Genomic DNA, 22,369 nt, shown 5'->3' with positions numbered 1-22,369 from the left:
CCCCCATAATGTCTAGTTTCCCATTAGGCACTCCATAATGTCTAGTTTTCATTATTTCCTTCTTTTTCACACATTCATTTAAATTCAACACAATATAATTTCAGTTCGACAACAACCCCAACATTTACATCATTCTTTTTCCATTACCTTCATTTAAACCTTTTTTCTTACTCACATTATCCCACTTCAACCACTATTTCCATCCCCCCTTTTAAAGCTTCTGTCCCATCTGAAGCACATTACAGTCAACACATGCACTGCAGTGTAAGTCAGCACGGTCCCCCCTCTGTGCCCCACAGTCCTCACACGCATCGCAGTATCTTCGCACATCCTCCTTTTGTTTGCCCCAGTAGAAATGTCCACGGATGCGGGTGAGTGTCTCTTCGGGCCCAAAATGACTGGAACCAGGGCCCTTGTGTGCCCCCTTAAGCGCCAACTCTCGCAGGTAACCGGGTACAACCGCCTGCCTCCCTTTTACCCCGTGCTCTGTTCTCTCCAACAGCCCGTCTTCATCTAGCCGCAGGTCGGAAAACATGTTCCACAGTCCTTTCGTGGCACCGGAAAACATGTGAGTCTCCTTCACAGGGGGCCGGCGTCCGGCCGCCACCCACGCAAGCACCGGACCGATCTCCGCGTCCTCCGCCTGCCTGCGTTTCCACTCACTCACGTCGACATCCTTGATGGTCGCTCTGTCGTCCTCCAGATCCACATCTGGACAGTCCTCCTCGTCTTCCTCCACCTCCTGCACTCGGTCGTCCTCCCGCCCCCCTTCCCCAGGGGACGGCGTGTTCAGGACAGCAGGGGGAACACAACCGGCCTCGCTCTCCACCTCGGCTTTCCGCACAGCAACCGTGGGGGGCGCAGTGCAGTTTCTGGCTAAGTGCCCAGGCGAACGGCAAGTCCAGCAGAGTCTCACCTGTCCGCCGCCTGCACGTCTCTCTTCTCCCGCTGCCCTCCGGTCCCCGACAGCCTTTTGACACTCTCTAGCCAGGTGTCCAATCTCGCCGCATGCCCAGCAGGCTCCCTGCTGACCATGTCGTTGTCCCGCATACCCGGTCCGTCTCCCGGGACCGCTTCTGCACCACCTCGCCACGTGGCCCGGCTCTCCACATGTCCAACACAGTCTCTTTTGCGGCTCCGCGTGGGGCCCGTGCTCAACTGTGACGCGGTATACAGTGATGTTATTGACGTTTGGTTGCTCCCCTGGAGCGGTGGGAGGGTGACCCATCTGGACTACCGGCCCCCCTGCAAACGTCAGTGTGCTCTTCCCTAGGTCTACTGTGCATTGGTTTAGCGTCAAGTAGTCCTCCCCCAAGATACAGGGCCCCGCCATCTCTACTACCCATACCGGAAAGTTCACTGTCTGTCCCCCCACAGTTATCATCACGGACCCCCTTCCCCTCATCGGCATCAACTCACCGGATACTGTCCTCAGCAGCTGGTCCGCTGGCTGCTCCAGAAGCGCTCCCTCTGGCATCATGTTGTAGTTCACCAGCGTTGCCGTACACCCCGTGTCCACCAGGGCGACACAGGGCTTCCCTTGCAGGCGGACCTGAACATGGCAGCCGTTCATCGTGTGCGGCCCGTTCTGCATGTTGACAGCGCCGGCGATGTCGTCTGCTTCGGGGGAAGGCGACGCCCCACCTCCCCGTCTGTACCGCTGGGCCCCCTCCAACGGTGACGTGGCCATAGGGAATATGACGTAGGGGGCCCGTCTCGCCCCTCTTAGACGGGCCCCGCGCCGTTTCCCTGGTTCCACGCTCCTCCGCGGCACTCTCTGGCCCGATGCCCGGGGCGTCCACAGGTCCAGCAGCGCATGGCCCCGGGCCCCCTGGCCCCGGTATTGTCTCGTGGGGTGGGCTGCAGGGTCGCGCTTCGGAGCAGTTGTTCTGTTAACTGGCGCACCGACTCAGATAGCTCTTTCACCATGTTGCCTTGCTCTTTCACCATGTTGCCTTGCTCTGCCAAGGCCGTCTTCCACGCTGGCTCTTCTTGTAGCTGGCTCTCCGCTGCCATTCTCACCACTGGGGCGGCCTCCATTATGCCGCTGCTCTTATCCCAGCCTTCTACTGTCTCTATCTCCAGCGCCAACTCCAGCGCTGCTCCCAGTGTTTTTGGATGTCCCAGCATTACCTTCTGGCTTAGACCCCGTGGCTCGATGGCCTGGACAAAGTAGCTTAGGGCTAACCCATCCAGCGCCTCCGTCGGTAGCTGGCTGTATGCGCGCCGGCTGAGAGTCTCAATGTCTGTTGCCAGTGCACGCAGCGACTCACCCTGCCGTCTGCGTCTGTTACACAGTTCCGCGGCTACGATGGCCTGCTCTTCACATCGTCCGAAGCGTCTCCGCAGGGCCCCCATCACCACATCCAAGTCCTTTGTATCCGCTATTGCCGACACGCACGCCGTAGCCTCGCCCTCGAGGGACATCACGAGATGGCTGGCTCTCTCCCTTCTCGTCCAGCCATTCCATTCTGCAGCCTCCTCAAACTGCTTGCAGTATGCCTCCCACTCGCCTTTACCGTTGTATTTCGGGACGAGCACGTCCTTCCTGGTTCTGCGGGCGCCATCCCCCGCCGTCGCGTGCCGTGCTTCAGCCTCGTCACTCCCCGCCTGTCTGCCAGCGGGGCCCGGCTCGGCTCCGCTCTCCTCCCGCCCGAGGTTCTCCCTCATCAGTCTGTATTCCTCCTTCATCCGTCTGTATTCCCCCCTATTCTCCGGATACACCGAGGCTTCAGACTCTTCCACCTCCCTTTTCATCTTTAGCCGCTCCATTCCGCACTTTCTCCGTCGTTCCTCCTCACCCTCTCCCCTCTCGGCCGAATCAGAGGCGTTACCGCTTTACTGTCTGGCACCAATGTAGCGTATCAGTGATACGCCAAGGAACGGAGAGTTGTAGTTGGTACAGGGTCTTTATTCACAGGCTTCGTTAGCTCCTAGCAGCTAGCTTCACACCGCTAGCTCTACACATAACAACCGGTCTGCTCGCCCGCATGGCACTGACTCGCTTCCGCCCCGGCCGCTGGTCACCTATATCCCCTTCCCCCTAGGAACACACCCACACACATCAGTTCCTAGCTGCGATCCAGACACTTAGGTTGCACATCACATTACAGGTAATACTTGGATTACCTGAACACGTTACACTATCATTCATAGCCTGATATATAACATCTCATTCCTAAAAACATGGTGAAAATGATGATGATGATGATGATTTCTTTATTTATTTAGTTAGTTATTTTACGACTGTTCACAGTATTTTCGGACCTGCTTTATCCAATCTTCAGATTTCTGATCTGGAAATGACTTGGCACATATTTAACTAGTTAATGCCTCATTTAATTTGCATACAATTTCAGAAAACTTGTAATACAAAAACATTGAACTATAGGGACGTTTCATTGTGATATCTATTAATTAAAAGCTTAAAACTAAAAGTTACACAACTTATTGCTGTTCTGGACTCCGCGCTCTGATTGGCTCCCGAGTTGGTTGACGTCCCCAAGCAACTCCCAGGCGGAAAAAAAAGAGATCTCCATTCTGCTCACACGACACGGCAGGCAGCGTCTCTCTCTGCTCTCTCGCTCCCCACAAACCTGTTGAATCATTTGCACAGACAGACAGTGCTTAGAGTGAACCCATGAAAACACCTGGATGACGGATGACGTTCAACTTGGATTCCTGGAGTTATTCTACTTTTCTCTGTAGCAGCTGTTTGTTTTGACAGACTTTAGATTGGCGGAGTGAGGGCTGAAGCCGAAATCCAGCTCCCCGGATTGCCTCTGATCTCGAAGTTCCCAAGATGAACTTCGATCCGGTGGTCGGGAAACTTCATGTAAGTACGGTGCTGTATAATTAGCCTTTACTTAAAATCGAAATTGCATTCCTCATAGAAGCCTTTACCGAAATGCTATGGGTAGAAAGTTGGACAACTTCATATGAAGTGTATTGCTCTCGGTGCATGCGGTGTTAAACACACTAGGCTATGCTGTTTGGTGATATATAACGTTAGAATAACATGATAATTCCCATTGAATTACTAGTTCGGCAGTGGTTGTATTTATAACACACTGTACTAAACGTACCCCAGAGGCCAGAGAAATGTTAAGTTTTCCGGCCGCTGTGCTGCCTGTGAGTCTAGCTCAAATCACGGCCAGGCCTGTGAGCCTATACACTACAGTCTACTCTACACACAGGCGGGTTCACAAGACACAGCTGTTGTTGCTGTTGCTGTTTCTGAAGAGTGGCTCTAGAGAGCCTCTTGATGCATTTACACTGAAACTTGACTGAGCTACCGTAAACCGGTGTAATGTAAAGTACAGTACATGTGTCGTGCTGTTCCCTTGTTATTACCTCAACATAACAGATCGCCCCGTGCGGGACGTCCTGCTGCTGGTCTATCATAGTGGATATACAGTAGTAGGCCTATAATAATTAGTAGGAGGACTATACAGTGTGATTCTGCTATGTATAGGTTAGTGCAGTCTACCCAGGCTTTTATATAGAGCAGTGGTTCTCAACGTGGAGTCCGGGGGACCACCAGCGGTCCTTGAGGGCATTCCAGGGGGTCCCCAGCAAATTGATGAATTGGTAAACGTCATTATAGTTTTCATAGTTTCAGTGTTATCTCTCTTACCGACAGTACAGGTAATCATGGAATTCTGGACAAAACCATATCTAACAACAATAAAAAAAATGTAGGATTTGGGTCCGAGAGACACAAATATTATGAAATGGGGGGTCTGGGGCCCTTAATGTGGGCTAAATGAAGGGCCCTAGAGGCAAAATGGATGTGGCAGGCAGAGGTTTTACAAAATAGTGTAATTTTGAGCCAAGAAAGTTCACCGTCCCACTTATTGAATCAAAGCTGCAATAACCCTCATCAGTTTGGCCGTCGATTATTCCACTCAGACCTTCACAGAGACGTCCATTCAGTGCTCTGCTGTTGCTTTTTCCAACTGTGCAGCAGCAAAGCCCGACACTATAAATACTGTGTGCTCAGCGTAAGGCCTTAAAATGTCACCATTTATGAAAGGCCCCTTTTGGATTAATATGAAATGCATGGAAAAGTCACCGATATGGGTGATGAATTTTTATACGGGACACTAGCGGTGTAACAGTATGCACATCTCATATTGCAAATTCTATAAATAGTGCAAGGTTTTTACAATACCACAGTGTGTCTCAGTATTTGAGAAGTGGAAGGAGAAGTTGACAGTGAATCAAAGTTCGTCAGTCTGGCCTTGATAAGGGGAACAATGTTACGTCGGCGTGCAGCTGCTGTGCCGCCATGTGTTTGGTCATACAGGCATAAATACAGCCTTTACGCTGACTGTAAGTAAGATCCTCTCTGATGGGCCTGCCTGAAGCTTCAGTTTGTTTCCAGCACTTGTCGAATCTGTGTTTCAAGTGACGCGACGTTCCATTACTGAACTCACATTCACTCTTTTCTTTTTTTCTCTGGGTGGCAATGTCAATGTTTATCTCTACTGTAAACCACAGAACATTCTGGAGGCCTCCGCACCAGACCCTGTTGCTATGGGACTATGAGCAACCCCCCCCCCCCCCTTCTCTCTCCCCACCACCCAACCCCATTGATGTGCACAAATTGCCTAAGTGTACGTGCCGGCCCCTTCAGTAAACTTCCTGTCTAGTGTACACAGATTTGCCGATATTAGTGGCATCAGTCTGGTTTGGAGAATTGTCGTGCTCATTTGCACAAGATGCTATCTGTGGTTGCTTACTGTAGCGCTGGGTGTGGGTTCACACAGGAAATAGCCTATCCCCCCCCGTCCCCCCGTCTCTGTGGACCACAGACAAGGACAAGGACAGGGCTGATAGTGCAGCTGGGGACCTTAGCAATGGACAACAACACATTTGTGGCGCTGGAAGTACTTTTAGGTAGGGGGTGCTGTAAGGAAGGCACTCGAAAATTTGACGTTTTTGGGACTTTCATCCATATTTAGAAGAATATTTAATTTTAAATTAACATTAGGATTATACTGTCGTGATGTCAGTATTCAGTATCTTCTCCTTTTCTCACTCACTTTCATGTAAGCACCTGCTCTCCCTTTAGTCGTTTTACACTACAACAGGCAGCAACACAGGCATAAACACTGAACTTATTATTATTATTATGGAAAACCAGATTATGATGAAATAATTTTGAAGAGAGAGCGTATGAAATAAGATTAGAGCTGGGAAGCACAAACTGTTTTTTAATGCATTTTGTTGGTGGTATAAACACAAGACAGCCAAGTCCAACAATTTCAAAAATCCCATCTCTTGCCACCAGGGGGTGCTGCAGCACCCTCAGCACCCACCTTCCAGCTCCCTTGCGTTTGGCCGTCCCAGCTGTAGTTTACTGACTGATCTGATCATGTGAAAAGTGGACCGTGTCAGAGACTCGACACGGATAGTGAATGATGCAACACAGTGCAACCTCCTGCTTATCATTATCATCAGATGCCAGGTTGGTTGGGTGGTGCATTGCATTCTCATGTCTGTTTTATACTTTCTCTAAACACGGTTTCTCATCGGGTCTTCATTCTAGAGAGGTCCAAGAGTTGGGTCTAGTATAGGTCACGTGAAAGAGATATCACACCTGTTTGTGTTTTTTGTATTTGTTGAGAAATCGAACACGATGAAAGTTGGTTGTGAAAATCAGGTAGCTGTTGTGACACACCTTCCAGCTGTTTTATGCTCTTGAGGGAGTGCCACCTGGGCCATGTGCTGCCCACTCAAGTACTGCACACACCAACAATGGCAAGTCTGTGTTCCCAAATCAATAATCCACCATTGATTTGCTTCGCTTAACATTACGTGTGGCTACTACAAATCAAATCACCACTCTATGAACTAAGGCTGGGCCATCCATCCTCAACCGCTTACCCTAGGTTGGCGACCAGGTGGCATCCTCACCAGATGCCTGAACCACGGGTGGGCGATATATCTCGATAATCACAAGGATTTTTCCCCCCGATGTCAATATACTGTATATCACAATATGGTTCAGGTATGCAAAATCACGTTCAATAATCTCATTGGCTTCTCACCGAACCGAATGGCAATGTTAGGTGTGATGTCAAACAAAACAGAAATATTCAAATCATATTCCTCCTGCCATACGTTCACTTTATCATTGTTTTAAGGAAAATTTGCTAGAGAGCATCAATTCAGACGGCAGAGATTTGTGTCACGAATCAGGGTATTATCTTCACATCACCACGATATGATTCCACTGAAAGACGACAAAAGATATTTACTTATCGTCCAGCTCTAATCTGAACAGATCAACTCATCCCTTAGCCTGATTATTATGATAGAATTGAAGAGCGCTTTTAAGTCCATGATATTACACATCGCCTAACAAGGAATTTATTTTTGCATATCGCTGAGGCGTAGACAAATGCACTCATATGCGACGCGTTCGACGGGCAAAGCAAAAACTGCTTGTAAGTACATTAAGCATAAAAATGTAACTTAAGGTTACTTTGTTATTGATTTGGAAATATTTACAGTCAGGCATATTTTATGAGTGAGGACGACTGATGTTAAAGCTGCATTCAAAAATAAATCTGTCTGTCTGTGTGTGTGTCTGTCTGTCTGTGTCTGTCTGTCAGACAGACAGACAGACAGACAGACAGACAGACAGACAGACAGACAGTCTACAGTGTAGGCTATATTCAAGAGAAGAAGAAACTCATCTTTTAAACTAGAAGATTTCTCATCATACAACTGTTTTACAGTTTCACAGTATTTACAACAAGTGTTCAGATTCCTGGCACGGTGTTAGTTATTGACAGGCACCATGGTTGCATGATGACATAATATGGAACCAGAGATGATATTTGACAAAGATCTACACCACATCACGGTCTATGTCTATAGGCCCTTTTCACAGCAACCGTGTTGACGTGATAAAGCAGAAGTAAAGCATGTACAACCAATAACATGAATGGGGGCCCTGGCACTGAAACACCTAAATGCAATGAAACCATAATTAATGGTATTGGTTACACCTGCTTTACAATCTCAAAACGGTTCCTGTGAAAAGGGTCTATGCATGGGTGGCAGAGCTCAATCTACAGAATGATTTCAATCAGTTTTAACCCTTAATATAATTGAACTGTGCTTGAATCATATTGTCATTATTAACTCTTGTTTCCTTTACATTCATGTTGAGAGTAGCAGAGCACTTTGCAATTGATGCATAAAAAAAGCACAAATTTGTGCATTAAAAATTCAGCAGAACGCAGGAAATGAAGTGTCTGACACTCAAAATCTCATGGGGGCGGAGCCCCAGACAGCAGCCATGTCTATATCTATACCCTGTGAGTTTCCCTTCTTCTCAATTGAAGAGCAGATTAGAACAAAAGTGTTGAGTCTTTAAACTCAACCTTTGTCCAGAGATGGACTATACTGTTTACAGAGACATACATTCCAGCTATCGATGGCCACTTAGGCCTTGTTGACCTGTTACCACAGCGACATATTCTACATTTTTGCTGTGATGTGTTTATGGAGAAGGCTTTAACCTGCCAGGACTTCAAGGTCTTCTTCTTCTTCTTCTTCTTCCACACACAGAGAGCAGCTTTAATGGAGCTGCTGTGATTGTCTGTAGAGCACGGTGATGGATTCCTGCACATACTTTCAACTATTACTCATCCTTTTCCCTCTTTCATTCTGTCCCTCCTGGACTTTTCTTCTTCTGCTTCTGCTTCTTCTGCTTCTCCTGGATTCTTCTTCTTCTGCTTCTCCTTGATTCTTCTTCTTCTTCTTCTGCTTCTTCTGCTTCTCCTGGATTCTTCTTCTTCTTCTTCTTCTGCTTCTTCTGCTTCTCCTGGATTCTTCTTCTTCTTCTTCTGCTTCTTCTGCTTCTCCTGGATTCTTCTTCTGCCTCTTCTGCTTCTCCTGGATTCTTCTTCTTCATCTTCTGCTTCTCCTGGATTCTTCTTCTTCATCTTCTTCTTCTTCTTCTCCTTCTCCTTCTCCGTCTCCTTCTTCTCCTTCTCCTTCTCCTCCTGGAGTTTGATTCTTCCTCTTCTCCTCCTGGAGTTTGAGTTGTTATCCAGCTCCTCTCTTGTTCTGGGAAATTAGATTGAGCCTATACTCAGAATCTGAAAAGGCTCAAGTTAATTGCACTTTTCTGCACAAACCCCTAAATTCAATTTGGTAACTGACGTTCAAATTGAATGTCCTCGGCCGCCGTCGGTTGCTTCTTTTCCCGTTAACTCGGTTGTCTTAACGATGATGCTGTCTGTGTTACACCGATGACATCAGCAGCTGATCTTTAGAAGCCACAGAGATGTGCTCAACAACACGCCATGAGTCATGCAGCACCTGCTTAGAGCTCTTAAACAAACCGATCAAACGTTCAGCAGCCCCCTCTCTCTGCCATCAACACAGCATGTCTGTCAAGTGTCAGGCTAACAGTCATCTCACCAACCGCATAAGTACATCTGAGAACATCACTCACGTCATCATCGCCATAGATGTCAAAGAGTGTGTGTGTATGATGTCACCAGTGTTGGGGGTAACTCATTACAAAAGTAACATATTACATGTAATATATTACTTTTACTAGTAACTTAGTAATATAACTTATTACTTATAGGATTTCAGTAATATTATACCAGTTACTTTGTCAAGTAACTCAAGTTACAAATTGAGTTACATTTTATTCAATCAAAGCACATATTTAAAAAAAGATACAATAATTTCTTATTCAAACTGTGTGTTTTTATGCAAATAACCACTATAGATGACAATCACAAAGTTTTGGATTGTTTACACTGACTTCAAGGCAGTTGAAATTATTTTTTGGGATGGTTCCGGGGTGGCAATGTCATTCTGCTGCTGCTGTTGTTTTGGTAAAAGTAATACAAAAGTAGTGTAATAAGTAATGAGTTACTCTACACAGAAAGTAATATTGTAAAGTAACTTATTACTTTCAAATGAAAGTAACTAGTAATATGTAGTATATTACATTTTGAAAGTAACTTGCCCAACACTGGATGTCACCCATTGGTTTGTCCACTCTCGTTCTGAAGCCTGTAGTTTGGCGTTTTGGCCGCTGCCATCTTGGTTTCAGCGTGAGGCCGGGGGTTTCCCACAGAGCCTCACGCTCGGCCTGCTATTGGTCTGTGATCGGCGAGCTGCATCATCACTGGACAGGCGACCTGTCAATCACGCCCCAATCATAGTCTTTTCTGTTGTCTATTTTACTCTAAATGGATGGAGTTAGATACTCACCCCATGCAGTTGTTATGAAAGGTGAAATTAGCTATACAGACCAAAACCGTTTTTTTGAGCCAGGCTGTAAACATGTTTATTTACAGTGTAAAGACAGACATTTTAACATAGGGCTGGACGGGGATTGACTCACTCTTGCAGCTAGCCTCAAGTGGCCATTTGAGGAATTGCGGTTTTTGCTACCCCCTTGCTTTGGCGTCAATGCGGAGGTAGAAAGCTGCCCCCTTGGTTATCGCACATGATGTTCCAAATCAAAAGCTGTGGCAATAGACCCTTTTCGCGGGGGCCTGTGTTTACCCTGTCTTTTCGACACAAAATGGCCCCTGTGAAAAGGGTCTATTGCAAAACAAACTGCATGCACACATCCTCTCTCACTCTGTCTCATGATAGAATACTTGAATGTTATTGTGCTAGAAATAGCTAAATTCCTAAATATAACAGGGGAAAATAATGCAGTAATCAGGGATGCAAACTAGTCTCCTTTAGGTGACATTCACCTTTTTGATCCCAAAAATAGGGCACTTAAGTGAATGATTTCTGAGTGGTTTTGTGTCTGCCCTGGTACTGTCACCTTTTTCACTCTCCATGCATTTTCATCGCCGAATAATGGTCAGGGATCAATGTGAGTCATTGGTTGTTGGCGCAGACTGAACTGCTGTTCGCTACGTTGTTGTTATAAGATATTCACGATCATTCAAAGCAGCACACAGTTTAGGTAAAAGTTGAATTAATTGCTACAAATGACTGAATGACGTTCTAAATGAAGGCCCTCTGAATTGGGTTTCCATAGTTTTGAAGCAGCACTCGGCTCGGCAGCAGTGAACTTTCAGTCGCCCCCTCTCTCTCTCCGTCATCAAAACAATGCGTACAGTTGAACGCGGTCTGTCAGTGTCAGGCTGTCAGTCATTTCACCCACCATGATTGTGCGGCTGAGAACAGGAAACTCACTATAACTCACGTCATCGCAGACTGCTCCCCCCCCCCAGTCCCCCTGTTTCTTTCTTTTGCTAGCTTGACGCTGAATGCTACCTAACCTGCTTGTGCAACACAACACAGCAGCACTGTCACTGTCACGGGCCTAATCAGTGAAGCATACCTCCTGAGGAAGCTGTGTATGTGTGTGTGTGTGTGTGTGTGTGTGTGTGTGTGTGTGTGTGTGTGTGTGTGTGTGTGTGTGTGTGTGTGTGTGTGGTGGAGTTATAAATATCCCTTGGCCAGCGGATATCTTGTGGGTGTAATGGGGAGCAGGTCCGGGCCTGGTCTGAGACGAGCTGAACCCTGCATGAAGCCTCCACATTGTCTGGCGCTTCCTGTTCTCCCTGAGAGGAGGGGGCGGGCGCTTTTCACACGCTCCCACTCGTGCACTAGTGTGTGTGTGCGTCCCGCGTGCTCCAGCGGTGTGTGTGTGTGTGTGCGTCCCGCGTGCTCCAGCGGTGTGTGTGTGTGTGTGTGTGTGTGTGTGTGTGTGTCCCGCGTGCTCCAGCGGTGTGTGTGTGAGTGCAGGCGCGCGTGTCCGTTTCGTACGTGCGCGCGCGTGTGTGTGTCTTCCTCGCACAACAATATGGTTTTTCATAATGTCTGCTGCGTGCTTGTTGTGAGAGCGCTTTAAATGGATATGAGAGAGGCAGGCAGCCTCGTGTGTTTATCAGCGTTATAGTGATGAATGTCGCCTGTGCTGCTTGATGGAACATTAGAGTCATATTTACAGTATTTTGGCAGGTGGAGGACTTTGTTGTCTGGGAATAAGCTGCGCTGTTACTCCCATTTACTCTCTAACGCAAAATGTCAGCGTCATTTATCACTGAAAGAAATTAGCGCATGCTGTCCGAGATTAATTTCTCAAGCAGAGCGCAGAGAGCGCGCGGCGGTCCGTCAAGGTCAACTTCCAGGGATTTTCAATTCATCTACTGTACCCACGCCCGTGGCGGCCATCGTGAATTTTTCCAATGACTATTGATTATTCTTTCACCCAAAATCACCATGAACAATCTAATGGTGCTTTTCCCTGCGGCGAGTGCGCAATGAGTTGAGAGCATGATGGCATAACAAATACATAGGTTTTGCAACGTGAAGAATAAACGTCTAGCTCAGACCGGTGGAAGCTGTATGTGGCGTTCAACAGCTCAATGCTGCTCAGTGTGCTACACTACTGCGTTGATAAGATCGGGCGAGGGGAAGAGAACGTGGGGGGAACTTCAAAGGGTGTAGCGACGTGCGCACGCTACAAGGCCACGCTTTGAAGCCCCTGCTTCAGCCAAACAATGACAGCAATATAGACCTCGCAGCTAATCACCCAGTGGACAAAACCAAACTGTGAAACTTAATAGATCAAGAGAACGTTCATAATGATCAAGATAAAATCTTTGGAATAAAACGACCAAAATCTGTGTTGGTGTTTTATTTCTAAAGTATGACAATATTATATGGGCAGAAAATTGCATGTAATAGGGGTGGGACAATGGATAGATTATACACTGGCAGCATATCCTGATACCATATTGTGATATTTATCCTGAAATGTGTTTTATTTGCATTCATTTTTTTCTGTAAACTTAATTTCCACAGATTAAAAAGATTTTAGTGAGGCATTATTTTGTATCCTTCCTTTTAAACATTTTAACTTATGAACTTTGTTGTTTTTCATGTAAATTCTGGGAATAAATACATAATTCCATTTCCTACTTTTTGCCTTTTTAGGGGTATATTCTTTCTTCTTTTTCCCCCTCTTCAGTTACACAGATATCTTAGCTAAGATTTCTTGTAATGTATTGATTATTGCAGAACCGCTGTATCGTGATACCATCGTTATCGAGGGCTAAGTATCGTGAGTTACTCTGTGATTCCCACCCCTATTATATAACATAATGTCAAGCACATCAAAAGCTCTCGAGTAAACAAAACATCACAAATCAGCAGTTAAATGATGAACAACAAGAAAGTGTATTTCTTCAATCAATGGAGAATTGTGGTGAATTACTTCATGGGAATCTTGGAATACACTTTTAGCATGCAATCATCTCATACGTACGTGCTCTCATACCGTGCAGCCTACATTATATAGTATAAATAATAGGAAATAACCAATATGGATGAGATTTGCGTTATATCTAATATGGATATACTGTAGATAATGAGCTCAATCCATTAATTTGGGAAGCAGTTTTACATGCAGACTTATTCCGTGTCTCCTCTCTGTATCCTTCATAAACACAATCAACAGTTTTCTTACCAGTAGCTGTCAATATCCATGCTTTCACCACTATAATATATTCCATGAAAATACACAATTGCCGTGGATGCATTGATTTAATTTGCAGATATATGCCACATTTTGTGTGCAGGAACTCTGCACTATTTTTAGAAGAGTATGCAAGTAGCCTAATCATAATGTGTGAAAATAGTTTCCATGGAGTTTTGATGGCGCTCGGAAACTCTCCCTGCACCGAGACTTAGGCTATTCAACAGGCAGTAATGACGTAGTGGGAGACGGGACATAAATGTTGACCAATTTGCAAACATATTTGCTTTTTATTTGAAAGTTGAAAAGGAAAATGTCTTAAGGCTCCTTATAATCACAATCTCATTTAGTCAATGATTGCAGCAGTGTTACCCAGCAGGTTTAGTTAAGATGCATGTGTATTGTGTATAGCCAGAGAACACAGCTGTTGAGAACACTATAGGACGAATCAGCGTGACGTCACTTGACACCCAGAAATGCTGAACCCCGCGGCAGTTATTAGTATGAGTTGTGCCAAACAAACGTTAATATCTCAAAAACTATACATCACATTGCTTATATTTTGACATTCTGAGTGAGAGCAGAATTAGCACAAGTGTCTGATGTATAATATAATATATTATACATCAGACTCTTGTGCTTATTTGACGACATGCATATAATATGCATGTCGTGTTAAAGTAGTGTGAACTGTCGCAGTTTATAAAATGTAAACAGAGTCAAGCCGGCTAGAGCAGACACTCACGCCTCGCGCCACTTGGGCTCCATAGGGTTCCATTGCCGTTGCCACCCAGTGACGCGGTTTGTTTACCAAAATGCTGCTCGGCTGATCCCTCGTATAGATAGAACATCACATACGGTAACCTATTCACCTTGTGTTGCCACGCCCACTTTTTCTCTTCCGTGTCGGACGCAATTGTATTTCTTCTTCTGGTTCAGCGTTAGCTGGCCGGCCGGTTGCATTGTAAACATCGATAAACTGGAAACTATGAATGAAGTTTGGCAACAATCAGCAGCTACACTGCAGCGAGTGTGGCCAACTTCAGTTTAATTCTCATAGCGTTACTGCTGCGAGAAGCTGATGGCTATGCCGACCACCCGGTCGGCATAACGTTAGTTACAATTAAGCACGTCGACAGTGTTTTGTCACTGCCAGCTGGGTTGACAGATACTACCTAGTCTGACCGGTCACAGCCATCGATATCTCAATGGTCACAGCCAGCGCTCGTCATTGCTCGTTAAAAATGCCCAAATAGGGGCACATTTTTGGAATGTTACGTAGTCATCCGAGAAAATATTAAAACTTTATATTAACAGTTAGTTTTTTTTTTGCTTGAAAACAGCTTTTTGGCAAGTCTAAAAATGATAAAGGTGAGAGTAATCTACTTCCGGGTCTAAAACGGAAAGACGATTACAAAATGACGTATGCAGAAGCCTCCTGATATGGGCAAATGATAAGGTGAATAGCTAGTGAAGTTACACACTGGGCGATTTTGGGCTGTCCAGGACGAAAGATGACCAACGTGAAAGAAACATGGCGATGTCTTTGGACTCGTGGCTACAAAAAGGCTGGTCCTGCATCGCTCATGCCAGAGGTTCAAAGACAGCCATTGTCTTGTGACGAAAGCTAGCCTGGGACAGATTCTGACAATGCCAGACATTTGGGCTGACAATCTCACAATGTGCCTGCTGCTACGACCGACTAACTACTAACCACCCAATAGAAATGCCACACGGAGGCACGTGACCGAACACGACATACAGTAGTTGTTTTTTAAGGGGATGGTTCATGGACACACCCATTGGGAAAGTATTACCCAAATTAACATGAATTAACGGAATTAATTCAAGTCGGTTAGATGTTCTAAATTACGGTTTTGATTATTTTCGGTTAATTGCCCAGCCCTAGTAAATGCTAAATGCTACGTAGTAGATCCTAATACATATCTAATGTTACCTCAAGCTCTCTTGCAAAATTGGCAAACCAAGTTGGTCTCTTTTCCCAAGCTATGACCGGGTCCTCCTCCTCCTCCTCCTCCTCCTCCTCCTCCTCCTCCTCCTCCTCCTCCTCCTCCTCCTCCTCCTCCTCCTCCTCCTCCTCCTCCTCCTCCTCCATACACATAAATGCCACTACTGCAAGGGCTGGATTTGTGCTTAGCCTAATTGTTTATCTCTATCAGACTCCAGTGTAGCGGTGTAGTGTAGATCAACTGTAATCTGTGTCTCACACCAATTTTGAGCTTCTCAATTGACAGATGCTGACTTTGTGGATTCACGCAGTGTTTGTCTGAACTCGACATCAAAATGTGCTTCATAGCTTAGCTTCATAGTAACGTTTCACACACACACAATCTGATATTGAATTTCAAACCAAAGTATTCCATATTCAATTATGCAACGTTGCAAATCAAAAGCTGTGGCAAACCGTGTGCCTCCTCTCTCACTCAGTCATGTGATACGTGCGCCTCCTCTCTCACTCTGTCATGTGATGTGATGGAATACTTTCATGTTATCAGGCTAAATAGCTGAATTCCTCTGTATAACGTGGAAATAATGCAATAATGGCCAGGGATCAATGTCAGGACAGTAATTGGTTGTTGGCTCAGAGACCATCTATAATCTGATGAACTGATCGCTACAGTACGTTGTTGTAACGAGTCTATTGAAGAGAATTCAAAGCACTACACAGTTTAGGTAACAACTGAAATAATTTCATAAACTCCAAAATCACCTGTATAACTGAGGCGTTTTGAATTGCTTTCCCATAGTTTTGCATGTGCTGCCATCATAAATAGTACATATAATAATATTTAGGGCTGCATGTATTATCAGTGACCTTTCTCAACCACTGGGCGGGCCGTGAGCTCGCTGGCCGGCAGGCATCGACCACGGAGTCCTCTACATCGCACCATCGTGAGTGACGGCACCTCGACGTCCAGATCAGTATTCAAATGCATTGTCCCCTCCCCCCCCTTCCCCACGCCGCAGCTGAGGGCAGGTCATGTATGAGTCATGCACACTGTCGCTTCGTGAGATAGATAGCCTCCAGTTTCCTGGGTGGGCGGTGCTTGGACCTTCGGGCCAATCACGTGCTTAAACACGGCAAAGTAACTCCACGCTACCGGGGTGCGCCACCGAACAACACAGCGTTTACTCTGAGCCTTGCGGAGCTGCAGTGCTGAGAGGTTGTTGTGAAAAATAAATGTGGATAAAGAAGAAACTACCCATACGCATTCTTTCCTATTTTCAACCGAGGACATGTTTGTTTCTGTGAAGTAGCTCCGTTATGAGTGAAGCTTGCTAGGCTGCTGTGTTTCTGGAGGGTTTGCCTGCTGCTGCAGTCTGTCCACTGTCTGATACTGAAGCCACACTGCTACAGTACAAGTTCCCCCAGGTGTTATTCTTGCCTTTTTTTCCCTATTTCTGCACACTGTGATACCTAAACAAATAAAAAATGACAAATTTAAATGCACAATTTCAATGACCAGTTATGTTTGAATATCACCACGCAGCTGACAGTGACATAACACACACATACAGCCCAGTTTAGTTTAGTTTTCTCCTTTTTTGTCATGTTTTGTTTTGTTTTATCCTTTATTTGAGAAGGTGGTTCTCAGATTTTTTTTTTTAACAATCAGGCCTAGTTTACACGTCAACACTCCCTGCTTAAAAAAGTGAAACCAGGTTCCAGAGTGGACTTCTTTCATAACGCCACCCTTATCGCCGTGTGAAGTGGCAAAACGCAATTCTTGTGAAAACTAGCTTGTCAATATAGCACTCAACAAACTCTCATGACATCAGAGTCTGATAACAAGTTGCTAAAAATATATAATCTGTGATAAGTGCCCTATTAACGTTCGTGGCGTGCATACTAATTAATTGCTCGTGCATATTAAATAATTGAACGAGATGCATTGATTTAATTCTGTAATGCCAACAATCTGCAGCAGTTAATCACCATTACTGACTTCTGTGTCACTCTGATATGGATAATTCATTTAAATTAAAGCCGCATCTATCCCGCTAGAAATAGACGAAATACAGGAAGCTAGACATTTTTGCCTTCAAAATAAAAGCAATAATGTATTACTGGGTAAATAAAAAACAGAACAGTTGATTCGCTACGGGTTAAAATTGACTTTTTAATTGTCTGTGTTCTGTGTGTATCGGATCACACACAAAAACATCGCAACGTGCATCAATAAGGCTATTATTGCTTTATTTAATTGCCATTATTGTGAAGGTTCTAACCAGAAGTTTCCGTTTTATTCTGGCTCACTTTACGCTGCTTGGAGTTGATGCTGACATTTGCGGCTCCAGTCTGCACGCCGATCGTTACCACAGAATCAGAGAGTCAGAAGTGGGCTTTAAAAGGTTGAGACCCCCTGGCCTGAAATGAGGGGTCGCTTGGAGCTTTTGACTTACCGTAATATCTAGCATCCTCAGCACTCGACTAGCGTTTATTCTCCCTCACTGTAATCTGAACTGCTCAGGGAGCCTTTGCCTCTCTCAGCACATTATCCCAGAGGATGGCTGTACTGTATCTGTATCCTCCTCTGTAGCATCACAAATGCCCCACAGAGATAATGGATGAAAGAATGGGAGTGGCTAATGGGAAAAGCATGATAGGGAAGGTCAGGTCCCACTCCGGAACGGCGGAACCCAGGAGAGTAATGAGGTACAGCGTGCCACTCCTTATCAGATGCCTATGATTGAAATCATCTGTCCTGTATGAAATACATCTCCCCCGCGCGTGTGCGTGTCATGTGGATGTGCGTGCGTGTGTGTGTGTGTGCGTGTGTGTGTGTGTGTGCGTGCATGTGTGTGCGCGTGTGTGCATATCTTGTTTGTTTCTATCCGTGTTATAATGGAGCTCACTGTAATTCCTCCAGGGGACCCGGGAGTGATCACACCCGTCTAAATGGCCCATTGATAACCTAGGTCGACTGAAAGGATGTCCTGTCGTTGACTCACAAATACCTTCTCAGTGTACACGGCGTGTCCCCCGTTTGTGCCCGGGCAGTTTGGAAGAACCCGGGGCTTGAGAGGAAGCGGAGGGGAGCTACTGTTGTCAGATAAACACAGGGGCCCTCTCTCACTGTTACATTGTCCTCCGATTAGTTGAACCAGCACAGTACACTGAGCCTATCATACACAGCCACTGCAAGCATCACAATACCACACTGTTGGAGCCAATTAGTGGCCTACTCATTGTGAGCTGTGAGGAGGATACAGCAGACTGTGAAGTGGACTGTACCACTGTGAAGTGGTCTGTACTACCACTGTGAGGATAGAGGAGACTGTGTGAAGTGGACTGTACCACTGTGAGGATAGAGAAGACTGTGAAGTGGACTGTACCACTGTGAGGATAGAGAAGTGGACTGTACCACTGTGAGGATAGAGAAGACTGTGAAGTGGACTGTACCACTGTGAGGATAGAGAAGACTGTGAAGTGGACTGTACCACTGTGAGGATAGAGAAGACTGTGAAGTGGACTGTACCACCACGAGGATAGAGACGACTGTGTGAAGTGGACTGTACCACTGCAGCCGGGGGTTGGAGGCTTGCCAGGGACTGTGGGTTTGGAGGGCTCTCTCCACTGAGGTTACGGTCACTCAGCTCTTCCTCCTGGCTGGGTCTTAGAGGTAAAAGGAAGCCACATTGTGGTTGCCCATAGTGTTTATGTATACAGTACACTCATGTGTGTATAGCGCAGACGTGTGCGTGTGGACAAATGTTGACCGTGTTCTCCCGTTCTCCTCATGTGCAAGGCTATATTTATGAGATACCACACACAGTGGATCCCCTTACTGAAATGTGTTTGTTAGAAAATTAGCACATTAGCACATGGGGGGGGGGGGGGGGGGGGGGGGGGTTTACTTTATTATGATTCTGCATTGTGAAGGACGTCCTTTTCCTGCAGCCGTACAAAAACACTCTAAAATACCCTATACTGACTGTCAATGGTACATTCCATTGTTAGTGCCCCCCCTATGATGCCTGATGGGTGCTTCTTCCACTTCCGGTGTAATAGACTGTTTTACAGTCTATGGTTTTAACTTGACAAAAAAAACATCTATGAGGATTTTACAGCAGAGCCATTCTGCTCTACAGCCGTGTCGTTCGGGTGCTGGGATAACATAATGCATTGTGGGTAGTCGGCTACTGTGGCTAATGCTAGCGCAGGGGTGGGCAATTATTTTTCATGGGGGGCCACATGAGAAACCCAGATTGTTGCCGGGGGCCGAACAAATATTGTCATGCCGTAACCCATGGATGGGTAACTTTGATGATAGAGAGGGCCACAAAAAATGTCCTCGCTACCAGGTTTTGCTGAGGGCCGAACGGGGCCAGCGTGAAAAATTTGGTGCATTTGAAGCCACGTTTAGAGGAATAACTCATTTTAAATTAACCAGATTAACCAAATTGGCCAGAATGACATGAACATTTGGACACTTATTCAGCGGGTATCTTGCATGTTGCGTTCAGGTGCACTGTGTAAAAAATAAATAATAATATTTATTTATTTTTGCAATTCCATCGCGGGCCACACAGGTGGCGCCCGCGGGCCGGCCGTAGTTTGTCCATGTATGTGCTAGCGGCTAGCGTAATAGTTACTTTACATGGCAGTAAAACGCAACTGAATGACCAAATTGATTTAACTTTTAACCATTTCGAGTAACACTGTTTCCATACGGACCCCCCAGCGTTGGTTAGTTGTTTATAACGTGACTATATTTATAACTTTTATAACGTCCTCCAGTTTCCGGTTTATAAGGTGGATAGACTGAATTGGCGTGACTTTGCTCTAACAACATCAGTCTCTTCTCTTACTGAGTACACAACTGGCGACTGATTTGAATTGCGGAGATATCTGCAAACTTGTTTGTTTATTTCTGTTCTCATTTTCAGACGTAACATTTAGAAAGTTTAAACATGGTGGGTCTGACCTATCTGACCTTAGTTTCTGCTGTGCTTGTTTTTATGTAGCCTACTGTGTGTTAGCATCTTTGATCAACCAAATCTAGCCAACAGCTGGTCGGACTAACTGCTAGTTTTGGGTCAACTCAAGCTGTCATTTTCTTTAGGCTGTGTGGCCCAACAGGTAAATCAGGTCTCCAAACTAACTTTAGTGAAAGTGTTGTTGTGAAATATGAAATGATACGAAAGCATCAAACATGCGTTTTAGACGTAACAATTTTCTCTTTCTCTCAGTACTGTAGTTCATTAAATTGTCTGTCCATGACTCAGGGCTTTTCTACCCGGGAGATATTGTAAACAAATCCATGTATTGTGATTGGGTTAATGGCCTTGACTCTTGTGTGGGGCCACTCCTCTGCTGATAATAACAGGTGTGCCTGCCTGTGAAGGTGGCTGCACCTGGGACTTGTATGAATCATACAACCTGCAATGAGCTCAGCCCTGAAATGATCTTTCCTCTGTGTCTGTCTGCATCTTCACTGTCACTGAAACACCTGCGTTCTTCACTCATGTATTAGCTGCCCACTGCTCGTTTCACTCTCTCACATCATTCATTAGGATGTCACATACTACTTTGTAGGGCGGGGCAATATGATATAATGATACGCGATATGAGACGAGATATATGGTCTTAGATTTTGGATCGTAATATGATATGGCCGAAGTGTTGTCTTTTCCTGCTTTTAAAGGCTGCATTAAAGTGGTGTGACTTTCTGACTAGGGCAAGTTTATTACCTACCTATCTAGCTGTTCCATTATGTGCCCTTTACCCACTTCATAATAATAATATTAATAATAATCATATCCACCTTATTTTTGAATGCCCGCCCGCTGTAAAAAAATTATGGGTACAAGGTCCGGTTTAACGTGACTTGATTGTTGCAGCTTGCCATTTCCTTTGTTAAAACTCTTTGGCTGTATTCAGACGCGAATTATAACGTACGTTATAAAAGTTATAAAATAGTCACATTATAAACAACAACCAACGCTGGGGGTCCGTATGGAAACAGTGTTACTCGAAATGGTTAAAAGTGATCTCAATTTGGTCATTCAGTGGCGTTTTACTGCCATGTAACATAGCTAGCTAGCCGCTAACATTAGCCACAGTAGGCGATTACACATGATGCATTGCGCTCTTAAAGGGATATTTATCGACGAGATTTTTGCCAAGCTGGACCTGATTAGTGATTTGGATCACACTGGAAGAAAAACCCATAGGCAGCATGGCCGCTAGAAATAAGGTGGATAATAAGAATGTGAAGAGTGAGTGTGTGTGTGTGTGTGTGTGTGTGTGTGTGTGTGTGTGTGTCACTCAAGCAATTAAGATGTCACCATCTGGTGACATCATCACTGATGACATCACTCACTGATCACAGCATCATTGTGGTGCTCGAGTTACATCGCTAGTGACATCACCAATTCCACAAAACCACTGCGTTCCAGACCAGGGGGTCTCTTAACTCCCAGCGCTTTACTAGAACTCAGACACTTACTGTAGTCATTAATATTCACTTTACTGACGATTATCAAAAGAAACAATATTGTTTCAAAATCAATATTAACGTATTAAAGTATTTGGTGAAGAAATACTGTGATATTTTGTCCATATAGCCCAGGCCTACTCCTTTTAACTTGTGCATTGTAGAATTGCCGCGACTGTAGAAGAACCATCTCTTCTAGTCTAGCTTACTTTTCCCAGTTGTCTTTTTCCTTTCCACTGCTTCCTACTGCACGTGCTCCTCCTTTCCTTCTCACACGACCATTTGAGTCTTTCTCTACATCCCCCACCCCGCAGTCACACACACACACACACACACACACACACACGCGCACGCACACACACACACACGCACGCACGCACGCACGCACGCACACACACACGCACGCACGCACGCA

At 45.5% G+C, this 22,369-nt stretch overlaps 1 protein-coding gene across 1 annotated transcript in view; it reads left to right on the top strand.

The window, feature by feature from the left end:
* Positions 1–3,560: 3,560 nt before the first annotated feature.
* The window catches only part of tnfrsfa (tumor necrosis factor receptor superfamily, member a), a 44,274-nt gene continuing 25,465 nt past the window's right edge, over positions 3,561–22,369 (top strand). The window contains exon 1 of the mRNA XM_083641915.1: positions 3,561–3,835. Coding sequence (XP_083498041.1) covers positions 3,803–3,835 — 33 coding nt within the window. The 5' untranslated portion in view covers positions 3,561–3,802. The remainder of the gene's footprint in view (positions 3,836–22,369) is intronic.

The sequence above is a fragment of the Poromitra crassiceps genome (genome assembly GCF_964638095.1).
Source record: "Poromitra crassiceps genome assembly, chromosome: 8".
Classification (NCBI taxonomy): domain Eukaryota; kingdom Metazoa; phylum Chordata; class Actinopteri; order Beryciformes; family Melamphaidae; genus Poromitra; species Poromitra crassiceps.
The sequence above is the reverse complement of the archived record's forward strand: the minus strand, read 5'-3'. Positions and strand labels throughout refer to the sequence as shown.